Source organism: Staurois parvus, unplaced genomic scaffold, assembly GCF_062004578.1.
Source record: "Staurois parvus isolate SC_StPar_1 unplaced genomic scaffold, SC_StPar_1.0 ptg000416l, whole genome shotgun sequence".
In the NCBI taxonomy this organism is placed as follows: Eukaryota; Metazoa; Chordata; class Amphibia; order Anura; family Ranidae; genus Staurois; species Staurois parvus.
Window position 1 is genome coordinate 51,913 of NW_028318212.1, and position 15,202 is coordinate 67,114.

Below are 15,202 nucleotides of genomic sequence, written 5' to 3' on the forward strand. Positions count from 1 at the left end.
CATTAAGGCACTGCTTTGGGATATCCCTATGGTAAAGAATAGAAGAGCTGTGTCCATCAATGAACATAAGAGAACTGTTTTTTTTTCTACTTGCCATAAATCCCTTTCACTGAGTTCATTGACTTACGCTGCGCCCACTCCTTCTTTTTTTGATTTTTTTTTTTTTTTCTTAGTGCAAGCCAATTAGTCACAAAGCAGTGTACAAAGAGCACAGGGGATTTATACCAGCTAGAACTGCCCATAGGCAGTGCTGTGTTTCTATTCTGCCTAGTATCATACTCCTGTCAGTGACACTATAACCCTGTGGTCGAGAATGGAAGAGCTGTGTCCTGTCAATGAACTCAGAAAAATTTTATGATGAGTAACATAAATTCCCATTTTTTTGGTCAAGATTTGAGCTGTCAGGGCAGCCATATTTACTACTAAATATATTGTGTAAGACCTAACCCTCAAATTTCACCAATTGCTGCTTAGTCAGCTGACATTCGAGCTGTGGATGGCATTGTCGGTGCAGCCCAGTGTGACACAGGTCGATTTTTTTTTTTTTCCAATTTGTCAAAGAAGCTAGGTGGATAATTGCCAGCTGAACCGTGATCACATCCAATCAGATGTAGTCACTGTTTGAGTGTCCTGGATAGCTGACTTTGGAGATTTCTGCATCCACACTATTTAGCATGGATAGGGAAACCTATTAGATTCCTCTCGTTCAGCCTATGTGCTGGGGCGAGTCTTCCATCACCCAGCTGAGGCTTGACAGCAAAGTACCTGAGGTCTAAAGTGCTGACAGTCCCAGAAGCTGGAAACAATATTAAAGTGTTACTAAACCCACAACTGTAAAATCAGTCTTTATATGCAGTAAAGCATGTTTTATACTCACTGTGGAACCTAAGAGGTTAATCCTGTCTTCTGTGATCTTTCCTCTCTCCCTGTGACCTTCTACTGTCCCCAATCCTGATAGAATCTTGTTCCAATCTGCTGATAGAACAGAGCCTTTGGGGGAAGCTGCATGTGCTCAGTTTAGTGTGTATTGCTAGAGGGTTGTGTTTTTTTTTGTTCTTTGGGAGGGTGATCTGCACAGGGCCAATCAGCACTGTCCAGAGAGAGGGTCAGTGGTCCTGCAGCCTCATAAGACAAACTGGGGAAGAATCAAAACTCCTACAAGCTTTAACCAGTGCTCTGCTGAACACTGATAGAAGTCACAAGACTGCTCTAACTGTTGATGAAAAAAGTTATTTAGCAGTTCATATTAACTAAAATAATTGCATTTCTGTGTACTGTGGTAGACTGAATATAGTGAATGCAGAGTCTTGGGATTAGTAAGGCTTTAAGCCCTCCAGTTGTTTTTTTTTTTTTTTTTTTTTTTTTTTAAGCATTTTGTTTACATGGTGGAGAATAGAGGCAGTAGAAGGAGAGCCCTATCATGGATGGTGTGAATGCCAGTGGAGAGGAAATATTCATCTGCTTGGTGGGTTAAAAACATTTATAACCAAACACGTTGTGGGAGGTCATAACAGTAATGTTAAGAGTACAGCTGGTGGTGGTTCACTGAGTGCTAATTTTGGAGCATGGAGGTGGAACTCTGGTGTTTGATACAACCACACATCCTGCAGAATTGATTATTATTATTATACAGTATTTATAAAGCCCCAATAGTTCGCTCAGCGCTGTACATTACAAAGGGGGACAGAACATGTGACAGAACAATACCAATACAATGCAAAACATGAGGGGATCGAGGGCCCTGCTCCTTGGAGCTTACAATCTAGGAGGGAGGGGATAGTGGTACAGGAGATAGCTGTGGGAGATGGAGTGGTAGGAAGAGTGGAGGAGGTCGGCAGGTTAGCAGGGGGTGGGGTAGGCTTCCCTGAAGAGATGGGTTTTCAGGGTGCGCCTAAAGGAGAGGAGAGTAGGTGATAATCTGATGGGTTGGGGCAGGGAGTTCCAGAGGATGGGTGACACCCTGGAGAAGTCCTGGAGGCAGGCATGGGAGGAGGAGACCAGGGAACTAGAGAGGAGGTCTTGTGAGGAGCGGAGTGTGCGTGCTGGGCGGTACTTGGATATTAGGTCAGAGATGTAGTACGGGGCAGTATGGTGGACAGCTTTGTACGTCAGTGTTAGGATTTTGAATTTGATCCATTGCGCAATCGGAAGCCAGTGGAGGGATTGGCAGAGGGGGGTGGCGGAAACGGAGCGGTTGGAAAGGTGAAGTCTGGCAGCCGTATTCAGGATCGACTGAAGCGGGGATAGCCAGCAGCGAGGCAGGCCAGTGAGGAGGGAGTTGCAGTAGTCGAGTCGTGATATGATGAGGGAGTGGATGAGCTGTTTAGTGGTTTCTGGGGTTAGGAACGTGCGTATTTTGGCAATGTTACGGAGGTGGAGTCTGCACGAGTTTGTTAAAGATTGGACTCTGGGCTGGAAGAATAGGTTGGAGTCCAGAATGACACCAAGTACTCTGGCCTGCGGGGCGGGTTTGATAGTGGCGTTGTTGGACATGATGGAGAAGTCAATGGGGGGTGGGGTCTGGGCTGGGGGGAAGACAAGAAACTCGGTTTTGGAGAGGTTCAGTTTAAGGAAGTGGAGCGACATCCAGTCTGATATGTCGCTCAGTAGGTGTGTAATTCGGGCAGAGACCGAGGGGGTGAGGTGGGGGGTTGAGAGATTTGTGTGTCGTCGGCATAGAGGTGGTAGTTGTAGCCGTGAGAGTGTATGAGTTGTCCAAGGGAGCAGGTGTAGATGGAGAAGAGAAGGGGCCCGAGGACAGAGCCTTGAGGGACCCCAACAGAGAGGGGGAGTGAGGGGGAGGTGGTAACATTATAGGTAACGCTGAAAGAGCGTTTTGACAGGTAGGATGAGAGCCAGGAGAGAGCAGAATCTCTGAGGCCGAGGAAGTGTAGTTTTTTGAGGAGGAGGGGGTGGTCGACTGTGTCTAAAGCCGCAGAGAGGTCAAGGAGTAGGAGCACTGAATAGTGGCCATTAGCTTTGACGGTTAGCAGGTCGTTGGAGAGTTTAAGTAAGGCAGTTTTGGTGGAGTGTAGGGGACGGAAGCCGGACTGTAGGGGATCGAGGAGGTTGTTGTCGTTGAGGTGAGAGCTTAGGCGGGTGTAGACTAGGTGCTCAAGGAGTTTAGATGTAAATGGGAGCAGGGAGATGGGTCTGAGGTTTTTCGGGTCATTGGGGTCCAGGGAGGGCTTTTTAAGTATGGGGGTGATGTGTGCATGTTTCAGAGGGGAGGGGAAAGTGCCGGAGGAGAGGGAGAGATTAAAGATGTGGGGTAAGCGTAGGATGGAGGGGGAGGGAGATCGTAGGAGTTGAGGGGATAGGGTCGAGGGGGCAGGTGGTGAGGCGGGCATCAGAGAGGATCTTGGAGACTTCCTCGATGGTAGTAAGGTCAAAGGTGCGGAGTGTTGGGGGGGGGGGGCTTCAGTATGAGGAATGTGGGGTGGAAGTGGAGGTCAGAGCAGTGGTGGGGCCGTGGGAGAGGGGTGATGAGGGGGTAGTTGAGTGAGGGGGAACGGGGTTGGAGGGAGTTTGAGCAGCGACGAAGTCCCTGCGGGTTATGTCGAGGGAGAGGGGGGATGAGGGGGTAGCTGTGTGAGAGGGGACGGGTTGAGAGGGCGTGTGAGTTGCAGCGATGTCCTTGCGAATTGTGTCAATCTTGTTTTTGAAGTGATTGGCAATCTCAAGGGCAGTGAGTGAGGTGCTGGGTGGAGGTGGGGGTGGAGAGCGTAGAGAGTAGAAGGTGGAGAAGAGTCAGTGAGGATTGGAGGAGAGGGCCTTGATGAGGGTCTGGAAGTAGGCTTGTTTGGCTGCCTGGAGGGAGGAGGTGTAGGTGTGGAAGGCAGATTTGTAGCGGGTGAAGGCTTGTTGGGATTTGGTTTTGCGCCATAGTCGCTCCAGGGCACGACTGTCGTTTGAAGGTTTTGGTGTGATCAGTCTGCCAGGGCTGGAGCGGTCGGGGTCTGATGTTGCATGTGGTTAAAGGCGCTAGTGAGTCAAGGGCTGTTGACAGCGCGTTGTTGTAGGCAGTCATAGCCAAGTCGGGGCAGGACGGGTAGGATGCTGTCGTGGAGTTGATCAGCTGCAGAGTGGAGGGAGGCAGGGTTAAGGTTGCGGAGGTTAAGGCTGGTAGTAGTGTGACATTTGGAGGGGTAGGTGTTGGAGGACGAGGAGATAGAGAAGATAATCAGGTTGTGGTCAGAGAGAGGGAAGGGAGTGTTAGTGAGGTTGAGGGGAGCGCAGCAGTTGGAGAAGACGAGATCAAGGATATTACCGTTGGAGTGGGTGGTGGATTGTATGCACTGTGCAAGTGCAAAGGAGGAGGTTAAGTGGAGGAGATGGGATGTGTCTGGGTTGTCGAGGTTGACAGGGATGTTGAAATCCCCAAGGATGATGGTGGGTAGCTCAGAGGAAAGGAAGAAGGGTAGCCAGGAGGAAAAGTCATCCAGGAAGCGGGATATGTATCCAGGAGGTCTGTATATCACAGCAATCTTCAGGGGGGTTTGGGAGAATAGTCGGACGCAGTGGGCCTCGAAGGAGGAGAAGGATAGGGAGGGGGGGTTTGGGAGGACTGGGAAGGTGCTCTGCGGTGACAGGAGCAGACCAACCCCACCACCTTTACGACCGTTAGGCCTGGGTGAATGGGTCCAGGTGAGACCTGCGTAGGAGAGTGCAGCAGGGGAGGTAGAGTCAGTGGGCTGGATCCAGGTTTCTGTGATCGCTAGGAGGTTGATGGAGCGGGAAACAAAGAGGTCGTGGATCTACTTTTGATCTAGATGGACATTCCTTCATGCACATTTTTTAAAAATGTTGTTCTTTTCACTATACTGTAATTATTTTTTTATAGTTGCTTTGCATATGGGAGAATTTAGGTATAGTATTTAAAAGCACGTTAGCGCAGCACTTATTAGTTTCACACAATGTCTTGCAGTTTCACAGCTGGTTTCCTACTGAGCATGTACGAGCCACGCTGCACTTTGAATGGTTCCGCAGACTTTTGGGAACTATGATGTGTCCCAGAAGGTTTTGGGGGGAAAGGAGGGGGCCAAACTTTAATTCAGATCACCGCGGTGATCTGACCTATCAAAACCAGGTACCCGCCCCACCCCCACCCCCCCTACCAAAAAGTGCCAAATGTGACCGTGGAGGGGGAGGATGCAAACGTGTAACTTCCCCTTTTGGGTGGAGTTTTGCTTTAGTGATGAATGATTGTGTGTGTGTGTGTGTGTGTGTGTGTGTGTGTGTGTGTGTGTGTGTGTGTATTGCCGCGACACAATTTTGTCAACCCAACCAAACTAAGAATATAGTGTGTATGGCATGTTCAATTAAAATTCTACACACTACTTTTCAAAAGCAGTAAATCCATCTTTATCTAGGTGCATTAAACCATCTTTGCACAAGAATTAGAGGTAAAAGAAGGAAAGCAGGAAACCATATCAAATACCTCATATGAAATTGGTTCTGCGTAAAAAGTGGTTAAGGAAAAGGAGTTTTATTTATGTGTAAATGTATATTGTTCTATAAAATCCTATTTTTCGCACTTTAGAATCCGCTGCTATTTAATTTTGAAGATGAAACTGCCTTTCTTCTGCTGCTGCAAGATCTTAAAAATCAAGTTCCCCAACAAACCTTGAAGGTAAGATTTAAGAAAACCGTTTTAAATGTTTTAGTCCAAAGAATTGTATGAAAACTATGACCATGCACAGAAATTTGCCAGCCCTAGGAGCCCAAAAAACGAAGTGCCAGCCGACAAAGTGATCATCCCAGGAGCTTGGGAAACACCATAATTAATTAAAAGTTATATACACAAATCCCTGCCTCCATGCCATTGCAAGACTGTCCATTAGGAAATGTTTGTAATAACAACTGTTATGCAGACATGATGGTTCAGAAATTATAGTAACACTCTCTTCAAAGAGATGAAAATTCTTTATGTTCTGGCTTAGTGCATTAGACATCAGCTTAAAACGTATCTATGGTCAACATTTTAAAATCTCATACCTTATTTTTACAATACAGGACACAGGCTTGAAATTCAAAGACCCTGGGTTATAGGCTGGTACCTTCAGGAGAATGGACGCTGCCAAAGCAGTATGCTTTGTGTCCTCAGTTTTGTTGCCAAGTCCTCAGTTTTGTATGCTAAGGGTATGGAGCTGTTCTCCCTTACAGAGAAATCACTTCGCTTAACTTGTTTATTATTTTACTTTGAATTCTTCAGTCAACTGTTCACTTTCTTCCAGTCCAGATTGGCACAACCTTGGAAAAACCTTGTGGTACTTGGGAGAGTTGTGGGTAGTGTTGCTTTGGACACCGAATCCTGCTTGGGTGGTAAGGCCTAGGTATTTGGTGCAATGCATGTAGTTATCAACAGGGTGCAACACAGATCCATGGTCATGGTCCATCCCTATGGAACCCAAACTTTGAAGACCCTTTAAGGGGTATGCCCACTGTGATGAGCGAAGCCTGGACTGTGTATAGGGAACAGTGACATGGACTGGGTCAGCCATTTATTGGAACTTTAATGTAGCCCCACAGCAAGTATGGGATATATTCCCTCCATTACATGCTTTACACTGTCTTTGTTTATGAAGAATATGATTGCGTTTATACTTTTACACTCAGGAAACTGGAAATGCTGAAATTCACAATGTTTTTTAAAACTTCGAGCTAAAATTGTGGTATTACATCACACCAAGGTCACACAGTTTACCTCCCACTTCCAACTAAAGACCTTTTTTTTAGTATGCAGGCGCTTCCTCTTTTCCTTTTGCTACAAGTACTTTGATACAGGACCGTTGAAACCAGCGTTACTGCATACTCCTTCATTGACATTCTTGCTTCTGTTTCTGTACCCTACTCCATGAATACCCCACAGAAGAATGCACTCACAGATGGCAATGGCAGAAACCAAGCAAAAGGGAACCATAGCAAAAGCTGGATGGTGAAACGCCAAACTCCGTGGTTCCCTTGCAGGACCTTATTTATATACTGGTCTCTGCATCTGATTCTAGCTGTATCTCAGGCACCCAAAAAGTGGCTTACCTGACTAAGGCATACTTTTCTTTAACTATTTATCTGTCACAGGTTCTCAGACCAGTAACAATTTTAATACAGCAGTTACTGTTCAGAGCTTAAAAACACAAGGCTCCTTCTCCAACCCCACTGTCGTTACATGAGCCGGACACCTGAAATGTCTGTTCTAGAAGATGCAGACATTGAGGGTAACAAGTGACCCGAAGGTGGTGTTAGAGGAAGCTAACAAATATTTTTCACTCCTTTGCTCTTCCTTATTTATATTCCTTTCTGCTGTATGCAAAAGCCTTGGCATTGTCACACTTGATTCTCCTCTGTCTTGCCAGGCCCTTTTGAGTAGAAAAGTGTTGAAAAAATGGACGTGCCACACTAGTTTGTACAGCCCTTTTTAAAAAGATTTTATTTTGCAACAGTCAGCACGTTTCAGGAGCTCAACACCATCTCTTAATCAGGGCTGGCAGTCTCTGGACCAAAAAAAAAAAATACAAAAATTCCTTAAAGCATGTTAAAACAATTCTGTATATACACTATATTGCCAAAAGTATTGGGATGCCTGCTTTTACACGCACATGAACTTTAATGGTATCTTAGTCTGTAGAGTTCAATATTGCGTTGGCCCACCTTTTGCAGCTATAACGGCTTCAGCTCTTCTGGGAAGGCTGTCCACAAGGTTTAGGAGTGTGTATATGGGAATCTGACCATTCTTCCAGAAGCACATTTGTGAGGTCAGGCACTAATGTCAGATGAGAAGGCCTGGCTCACAGTCTCCGCTCTAATTCATTCCAAAGGTGTTCTATTGGGTTGAGGTCAGGACTCTGTGCAGGTCATTCAAGTTCCTCCACCCCAGACTTGCTCATCTATGTCTTTATGGACCTTGCTTTGTGCACTGGTGCTCTGTCATGTTGAATCCGGAAGAGGACATCCCCAAACGGTTCCCACAGTCTGCACTGCTCTGGAGTCCAGTGGCGACATGCTTTACACCACTGCATCCGATGCTTTACATTGCACTTGGTGATGTAAGGCTTGGATGCAGCTGCTTGGCCATGGAAACCCATTCCATGAAGCACTCTACGTACTGTTGTGCTAATCTGAAGGCCACACGAAGTTTGGAGGTCTTTAGCTATTGACTCTGCAGACAGCTGGTGACTTCTGCACACAGTGTGCTTCGGCATGCACTGACCCCACTCTGTCATTTTACGTGGCCTACCACTTTGTGGTTAAGTTGCTGTTGTTCCCAGTTGCTTCCACCTTTCTTATTCTACCACTAACCCTTGACCGTGGAATATTTAGTAGCAAGGAAATTTCACAGATGGACTTTATTGCACAGGTGGCAACCTATCACAGTACCACGCTTGAATTAGCTGAGCTCCTGAGAGTGACCCATTCTTTCACAAATGTCTGTAGAAGCAGTCTTCATGCCAAGGTGCTTGATTTTATACACCTGTGGCCATGGATGGAACACCTGAATCCAATGATTTGGAGGGGTGTCTCAATACTTTTGACAATATAGTGTATTTGTGTTCCTAATAAAGCTAAAAACTCAAAATACAGTTCATGTGCAATATGGTAATCTTAGGAAATTCATTTATGCTGTCTGGGTCACTCCAGAATTAATTTTCGCTCCCTCCAAAACCTTTGCCAAAATCTACTCAGTGGAAATATTGGTCTGTTCTGTAGTTGATCCTGCCACCTCAGTCTTAATCAAACCTCTCACTTCTGCAAATAGAAAGTCTTCCCCAAAACTATTTTGCCCAATGAAGGGGTGCCCTCATACCTAAGAGAGTTTGAAGATCGTCTGAAACTCTACCCCCTCATCACTTTATTCTAACAAATCAGCCAAAGACTGTTAAAGGACAATCAAGTGAAAGCACAAAGGGTTAGTATACAGGTCAGTAAAAGCATAAGATATTGTAGACAGAATTTGTAGGGAAGCATATTCAAACAGTGCTAGATATCTGCAAAAGCATGTTTGAAGAAAAATGTAATTTATCCAACATAATTGTGGATATAATTCACATCCATACCACAGTCCACATAGTAGGTGGGGGGGGGGGGGGGAAGTCCACAAAGGGTGTGTTTTTTGTATTGTACAGGATGCCAGGCTTGGGTCCTGTAAAACCTTTACATAGCTCTGCTGTTTGGGTTGTGGTCCCTTTTTAGGGGGGATAACAAGAGTCGGGATCTTTCCCCAGTCTGGGCCTGCTGAGTGGCTTCAGCCTGCTGTCAACTGAAAATGGGTAACACGAGTGCGGAATGAACTGCACTTGTGATCCATAGAAGTACAGCCAACAGAGCTTTTGGCTGTACTTCTTTTTTTTTTTTTTTAAGGTTGAACCAATTCCCATTGAAACATCATTGTGTGGGTGTGTGGCTGTATATCTGTTCTCCTCCTCCTCCTCCTCTTCCTCCTCCTCCTCCTCCTCCTCCTCTTCCTTCTCCTTCTCCTTCTCCTTCTCCTTCTCCTCCTTCTCCTTCTCCTCCTCTTTCTTCTCCTCCTCCTCCTCCTCTTCCTCCCCCTCCTTCCTCCCTCTTCCCCTTTTTTTTTTTTTTTTTTTTTTTTTTTTTTTTTTTTGAGACTTGGGAATTAAACGTTTTTTTTCTTCCACTGCTTAGCACCTTTCAAAAATTTTATATACAGTTATCATATTCCTTCCTCATGAGGTCCACCCCCCCCCCCCTTATGAGTTTAGTTGTCCTTCTCTGGACTGTCTGTGGTTCAAGGACATCCTTCCTGAGTATTGGTGACCAGGACTAGACCGCATACTCCAGATGGCTTGGAGCCTAAGCTGTTGACCTCATTATGTCAACTGCGCTTGATGGCAAACATTTTGAGCTTGTTTAATTTCTTGTCTGGTGAGAACCCTCTGTACTGGACAAATGCAGTGGTTTTATACAGTGCTACATTATCTGGTCGGTTTTTTTTTTTTCTCTCCTCATGTATCCTGCTGCCCTCAGTTCATTGAGTTGATTGCGGTCTGGGTTGTGATTCAAGCCAAGCTGGCAATCTCTATCCTGTGAACACATTGGTACAGATCATGTATATCTAGTAAGAGGCTCTTTTCTGTTGGTGGCTTTGCACTTTGTCTGGAGTATTTCACTGGACATATGCTTATTGAATTTTCTTTTCACATGTTTTCATATTTATTTTACTGCCTTTTGTATTGTTTACTGTGACATATTTCAGCGTACAAGTGTGTTTTTTAGGTTCAAAACTAGAAATGGAAGCACAATACCGGTTTTTCATCATATTCATTACTCCTGTATTTAGGTATAAGTGAGTGCAGTCTCCCTACCACTTTTAATTTTATTTAAGGTTTGATTTAATTTCAGAGTGCAGAGTTTCACAATATTTAATTTTTGGTACACCATGTTTTAATATGGCCTTTAAAGCACTCCTCCCACTTTTCTTTGGGGTTTTTGTTGCAAGAATTTGATCCCAATTAGTGTCATGTAATATGGAGCGCAGGCTATTAAAGTTGGCTCGTTTTTAAAATTTAGTGTTCTGGTATTACCATTGTGTGCATTTCCTATAATTTATGGGATATACAATTACTCTGTGATCACTGTTACCTAAATTATCCCTTCCGCAATCATTTGTGATATTTGTAAATAAGTAGGTCCAGCAGAGCATTATTTAGGCCTTCGACTGTTTTGTCTCTTGAAATTTGTCTTGCATTACATTCAAGAAATGAACCTTCATTGAGTGCGCAGTTCCATCTGCCCCATATTTGCAGAAAATGTACATTTATTTATTCCCCCCCCCCCCCCCCAAGGAGTCTTCAAAGTATTGTACCCGCGATCAGTAGGATGTGGATGTAATGTCAGGTTTCTAAAACATTTTGCCCATAAGTAAAATGTAAAAAATCCTCCTGCACTCAATGGAATGATTATTATTATACAGCTGCTGTCACTCAACTTACACCAACAAGTCCAAACAAAAAGAAAAAAATTGTGAAGCGCTTATATCACATAAATAAATAAATAAAATTAAAGTGCATTCAAATATAAATTTCATATTCTCTTGTGACAAATCTATATAGTACACACTGTCTCCCTCTAATGGGAGAAAAAAATAGTGCAACCAAATGTATTTATGCTTTAGTGGTTCAACACACACTGTGAAGAAGCCTATTATACCGTGCATATAATTAGAAATTCCAATATACAAAAAAAGTGAATTAGTGAATAAAAAATTATATAGTATATCAATTATCCACATGAAGTAGTGCCTAATTCACACACACTTTATATACATCATAAGTGAAAAAAGAAAAATGTCCATGCATGTGACTTTTTTTGAAAAACACACGTGATCTCCACTTCTAGGTGCAAATTAAATCCTCCAAATGGCAGCAATGCCTGCTCACCTCCCCTCCTTGACCCACACAGGGCCCCAAAGCAGTTTCCACCTCAGTGGTATATCTCCTCTGGCAAACTCCTTACTCCTTCTCCTCTCTTAATTCTCCACTCCAGATTCATAGAAAAACATAGAACTTTTCATAGTGTAGTATATTTATTTAGAAAGGGTAAAACACCATAAATATTACACTCACATTACTCTCTTGGTTAACAGGCTTTTTTACCACAACCTATGGGTAAATCCGCATGCACTGGGGAATCCAATATGGCCACGGCGTCCGGACGTGCGTCACCAGAAATGACGAACCGACGCGTTGCGTCACGTGCACCCTGACTTCATTGATATACTATATAATTTTTTATTCACTAATTTATTCACTTTTTTTGTATATCAATGAAGTCAGGGCGCACGTGACGCAACGCGTCGGTTCGTCATTTCTGGTGACGCACGTCCGGACGCCGTGGCCATATTGGATTCCCCAGTGCATGCTGATTTACCCATAGGTTGTGGTAAAAAAGCCTGTTAACCAAGAGAGTAACGTGAGTGTAATATTTATGGTGTTTTACCCTTTCTAAATAAATACACTACACTATGAAAAGTTCTGTGTTTTTCTAGGAGTCTGGAGTGGAGAATTAAGAGAGGAGAAGGAGTAAGGAGTTTGCCAGAGGAGATATACCACTGAGGTGGAAACTGCTTTGGGGCCCTGTGTGGGTCAAGGAGGGGAGGTGAGCAGGCATTTCTGCCATTTGGAGGATTTAATTTGCACCTAGAAGTGGAGATCACGTGTGTTTTTCAAAAAAAGTCACATGCATGGACATTTTTCTTTTTTCACTTATGATGTATATAAAGTGTGTGTGAATTAGGCACTACTTCATGTGGATAATTGATATACTATATAAATACATTTGGTTGCACTATTTTTTTCTCCCATTAGAGGGAGACATTAGTGTGTACTATATAGATTTGTCACAAGAGAATATGAAATTTATATTTTTTGAATGCACTTTAATTTTATTTGTGATATAAGCGCTTCACTATTTTTTTCTTTTTATTTTGCCCATAAGACTGTACAGGCGAAGGCTGCAGGGCTTGTGAATGAACTACAAGGACACTTATCAGTGCTCTCACAGTTCATTGAGAACTACGTGGTGATAGATGGGACTCCACATTGCTGTAAATTATTTGGCAGAATCCCACACATCTGTGCATTCTCTAAAATGAGACGTCGGGTATGGAGAGAAAATCCCCTGCCTTCTTTCACAGTGGAAGGGTTGAGGGGATGAGCAGGCCATGAGCTGGTATATGTTAGATGTTACACCGTAAATATGGGTGTTGAATGCTCAAAAGGTGAACTTGGCTATTAATGTTAGGACTCCTATAGCATACAGCCATATTAAGTTTACAAAACTTTTTTTTTTTCCTTCATTTTATTAGGGAAGGGTTATAACCCCCTCAGGTTTGCCATCTGTGTCCCATAGGGGAGATTTACCTTCACTTCCTGGCCCACAGCAAAAAGGGGAAGGGAAAGGAAAACCCTCCTAAGTGAGGGAATCCCGTGGTTTCACCTGGGTCTCTAGAACTAGTGTCGTCATCAGATTATTTCCCCTCTTTTGCTGTTCTAATGTCAACAAAAAATGTGTGACTTTTTTTTTTTTACTTTCGATGAAAATGGTAAACAGGACAAGTAGGGTAAATTTTCTTAATGGGGACATAGCAATAAAAACTGACAGGTGTTCTAATCCCTCCCTACTCTATCCAAAACTAAAATAAGCCATTTGCCTTTTTAGTTACTTTCATTTCATCACTTTGAGACCTCATGCACACTGGACTCATTTACAGCTGCTGATTTTGGCTTTTTTTTTTTTTTATCAATCTTTATTAACATTTGCCGATGACATGAAGTAAAATAAACAAAACGGTAAGTCAGAAGATATATTTTAACCTGACGAAGTAATAAATACAAAGGAAACCCCCATATGACAACAGAGGTAAACAGACATCTTGACCATAGTTGTGCATAAACGGAATAACCATAACACTTAGAATTTCAGTAATTCAAACAAAAGAAATAAGAGAAAAGGAAAAGAAAAAGGGGGGGAGGGAGAAAGAAGGGAAGAAAAGCATAGCACAGCACTAGACTTCCAGAAACACCCAGTAAAGTAGTTTGTAGAAGTAATAAGGGCCAAATAGCAGTAGGGAAAAACCCATTTGCACATACCGGCTCAAATTACGAGCACTTAACAGAGAAGCTACCCAAAAAAGGGTCATGCATCTGGTATTTGCAGAGGAGTAAAACATCCATCCTTGCCAAATATCTTTAAATTTCTCCCCCTGACCTCTAACCAGGTGGACCCAATGCTTGGCATCTATTTATTTTATGTACTTCCCATTTCCAATCTGATACTGTAGGGCATTCAGACCGTTTCCACAACCTCAGGACCAAAGATCTGGCCACATTCAGAAGGTGGGGTATAACACTACGCCTGTAGGCCTTCATAGAGGTTGAAGTCACATGAAAGAGTAAACAGAGGGGGAATTGCTCCAGAGGGCCCAATGACAATTTCTGTATCCATCGGAAAATTGCAGCCCAAAAGGGCGCAATTTTAGGGCAAGTCCACCAGAGGTGGAGGAAGGTACCAAGATGACCACAACCTCTCCAACAGAGGGGGTTAGCTGGGGGAAAATTTTGGGCCAAGCAGGACTGGGTCCGATACCATAGAGTAAGACATTTTATAAGAGGATTCCTGAATACAGGAGCTGATGGAGGAGTGTACCATTTTTAAAAATCCTATGTATCTGCTTAGGGGAAAAATCAAGGCCAAGTTCTTTCTCCCATTCCTTCACAAAATATGGAGTTGATATGGAATACTCACTCAACATCAGTTTATACATTTTGGGATAATAAATGTCTAGAATCAGGAAGCGCGGTACACATACGTTCATTCGCTGTAAGGGTCAGTCTAGAGCGAAGTCTAGGGAGTAAAGACCTAAAAAAAAGGCATTCAGTTGGTGGTGTTGCCATGTGGCAAAGGGGAAGGTTTCAGATTTAGAGAGCAACAGAGGGAGGGATAAAAGGACACCTTCAGGAGCAAGCTTGGCGCAGGAAAAATCCCCATCAGCACCCCATGAACTGAAAAATCTAATATCCTCCCCAGGGGAAAACCATGGGTAGCCTCCCAATGGGGCCAGCGGAGAAGTCTCAGGAGCATACAACCCAGTCCCATTCATTCTGTCCCAAACTGTCAGGGTAGTACGTGTCAGGGGAGAGGACAAGTCGGAAAGGCCTCTACAAATCTTTGGAACCCACGGGACACCTGCCAGATTTCTACCTGCCATTGACTTCTCTAAGGCAACCCATTGTTTCGTCAGTGTATCGTGCTGCCAGTTAAGAATGTGTACCAAATCCATAGCCTTGTAATACGGGGCCACATCGGAAGGCCCACCCCACCCTCCAGTTTGTGTCTTAGCAAAATTTCATATGCCAGTCTAGGATGTTTATCATACCAAATAAAAGTCAAAAACGCTCTGCGAAACCGTTTGAAAAAGGATTGGAGTAATGAAATGGGTATGGTATACAAAAGTACAATATTGTGGCAAAATCGTCATTTTCAGAACATTTACCCGACCAAACCAACTCAAGGGAGGAATACACCATTGTTGCAAGTCATGCGAGATAGTAGTCAATAATTTACCATAGTTAAGGTCGTATAAGAGCTGAGTGTCATAAGATATCTGGGTCCCCAGATATAACAGAGTCTGTCCACCATACAAAGGAAAAGGCTTGTTGTAATGACTTGGCTAAAGGGGGTGGGG

The 15,202-nt window shown here is 43.8% G+C and overlaps 1 protein-coding gene across 1 annotated transcript in view; it reads left to right on the forward strand.

The window, feature by feature from the left end:
- Window positions 1-15,202, forward strand: part of LOC149454796 (zinc finger FYVE domain-containing protein 26-like) — a gene marked incomplete at both ends in the record, with an annotated part of 198,750 nt that overhangs the window by 23,692 nt on the left and 159,856 nt on the right. The window contains one exon of the mRNA XM_089687070.1: window positions 5,543-5,632. Coding sequence (XP_089543196.1) covers window positions 5,543-5,632 — 90 coding nt within the window. The remainder of the gene's footprint in view (window positions 1-5,542; window positions 5,633-15,202) is intronic.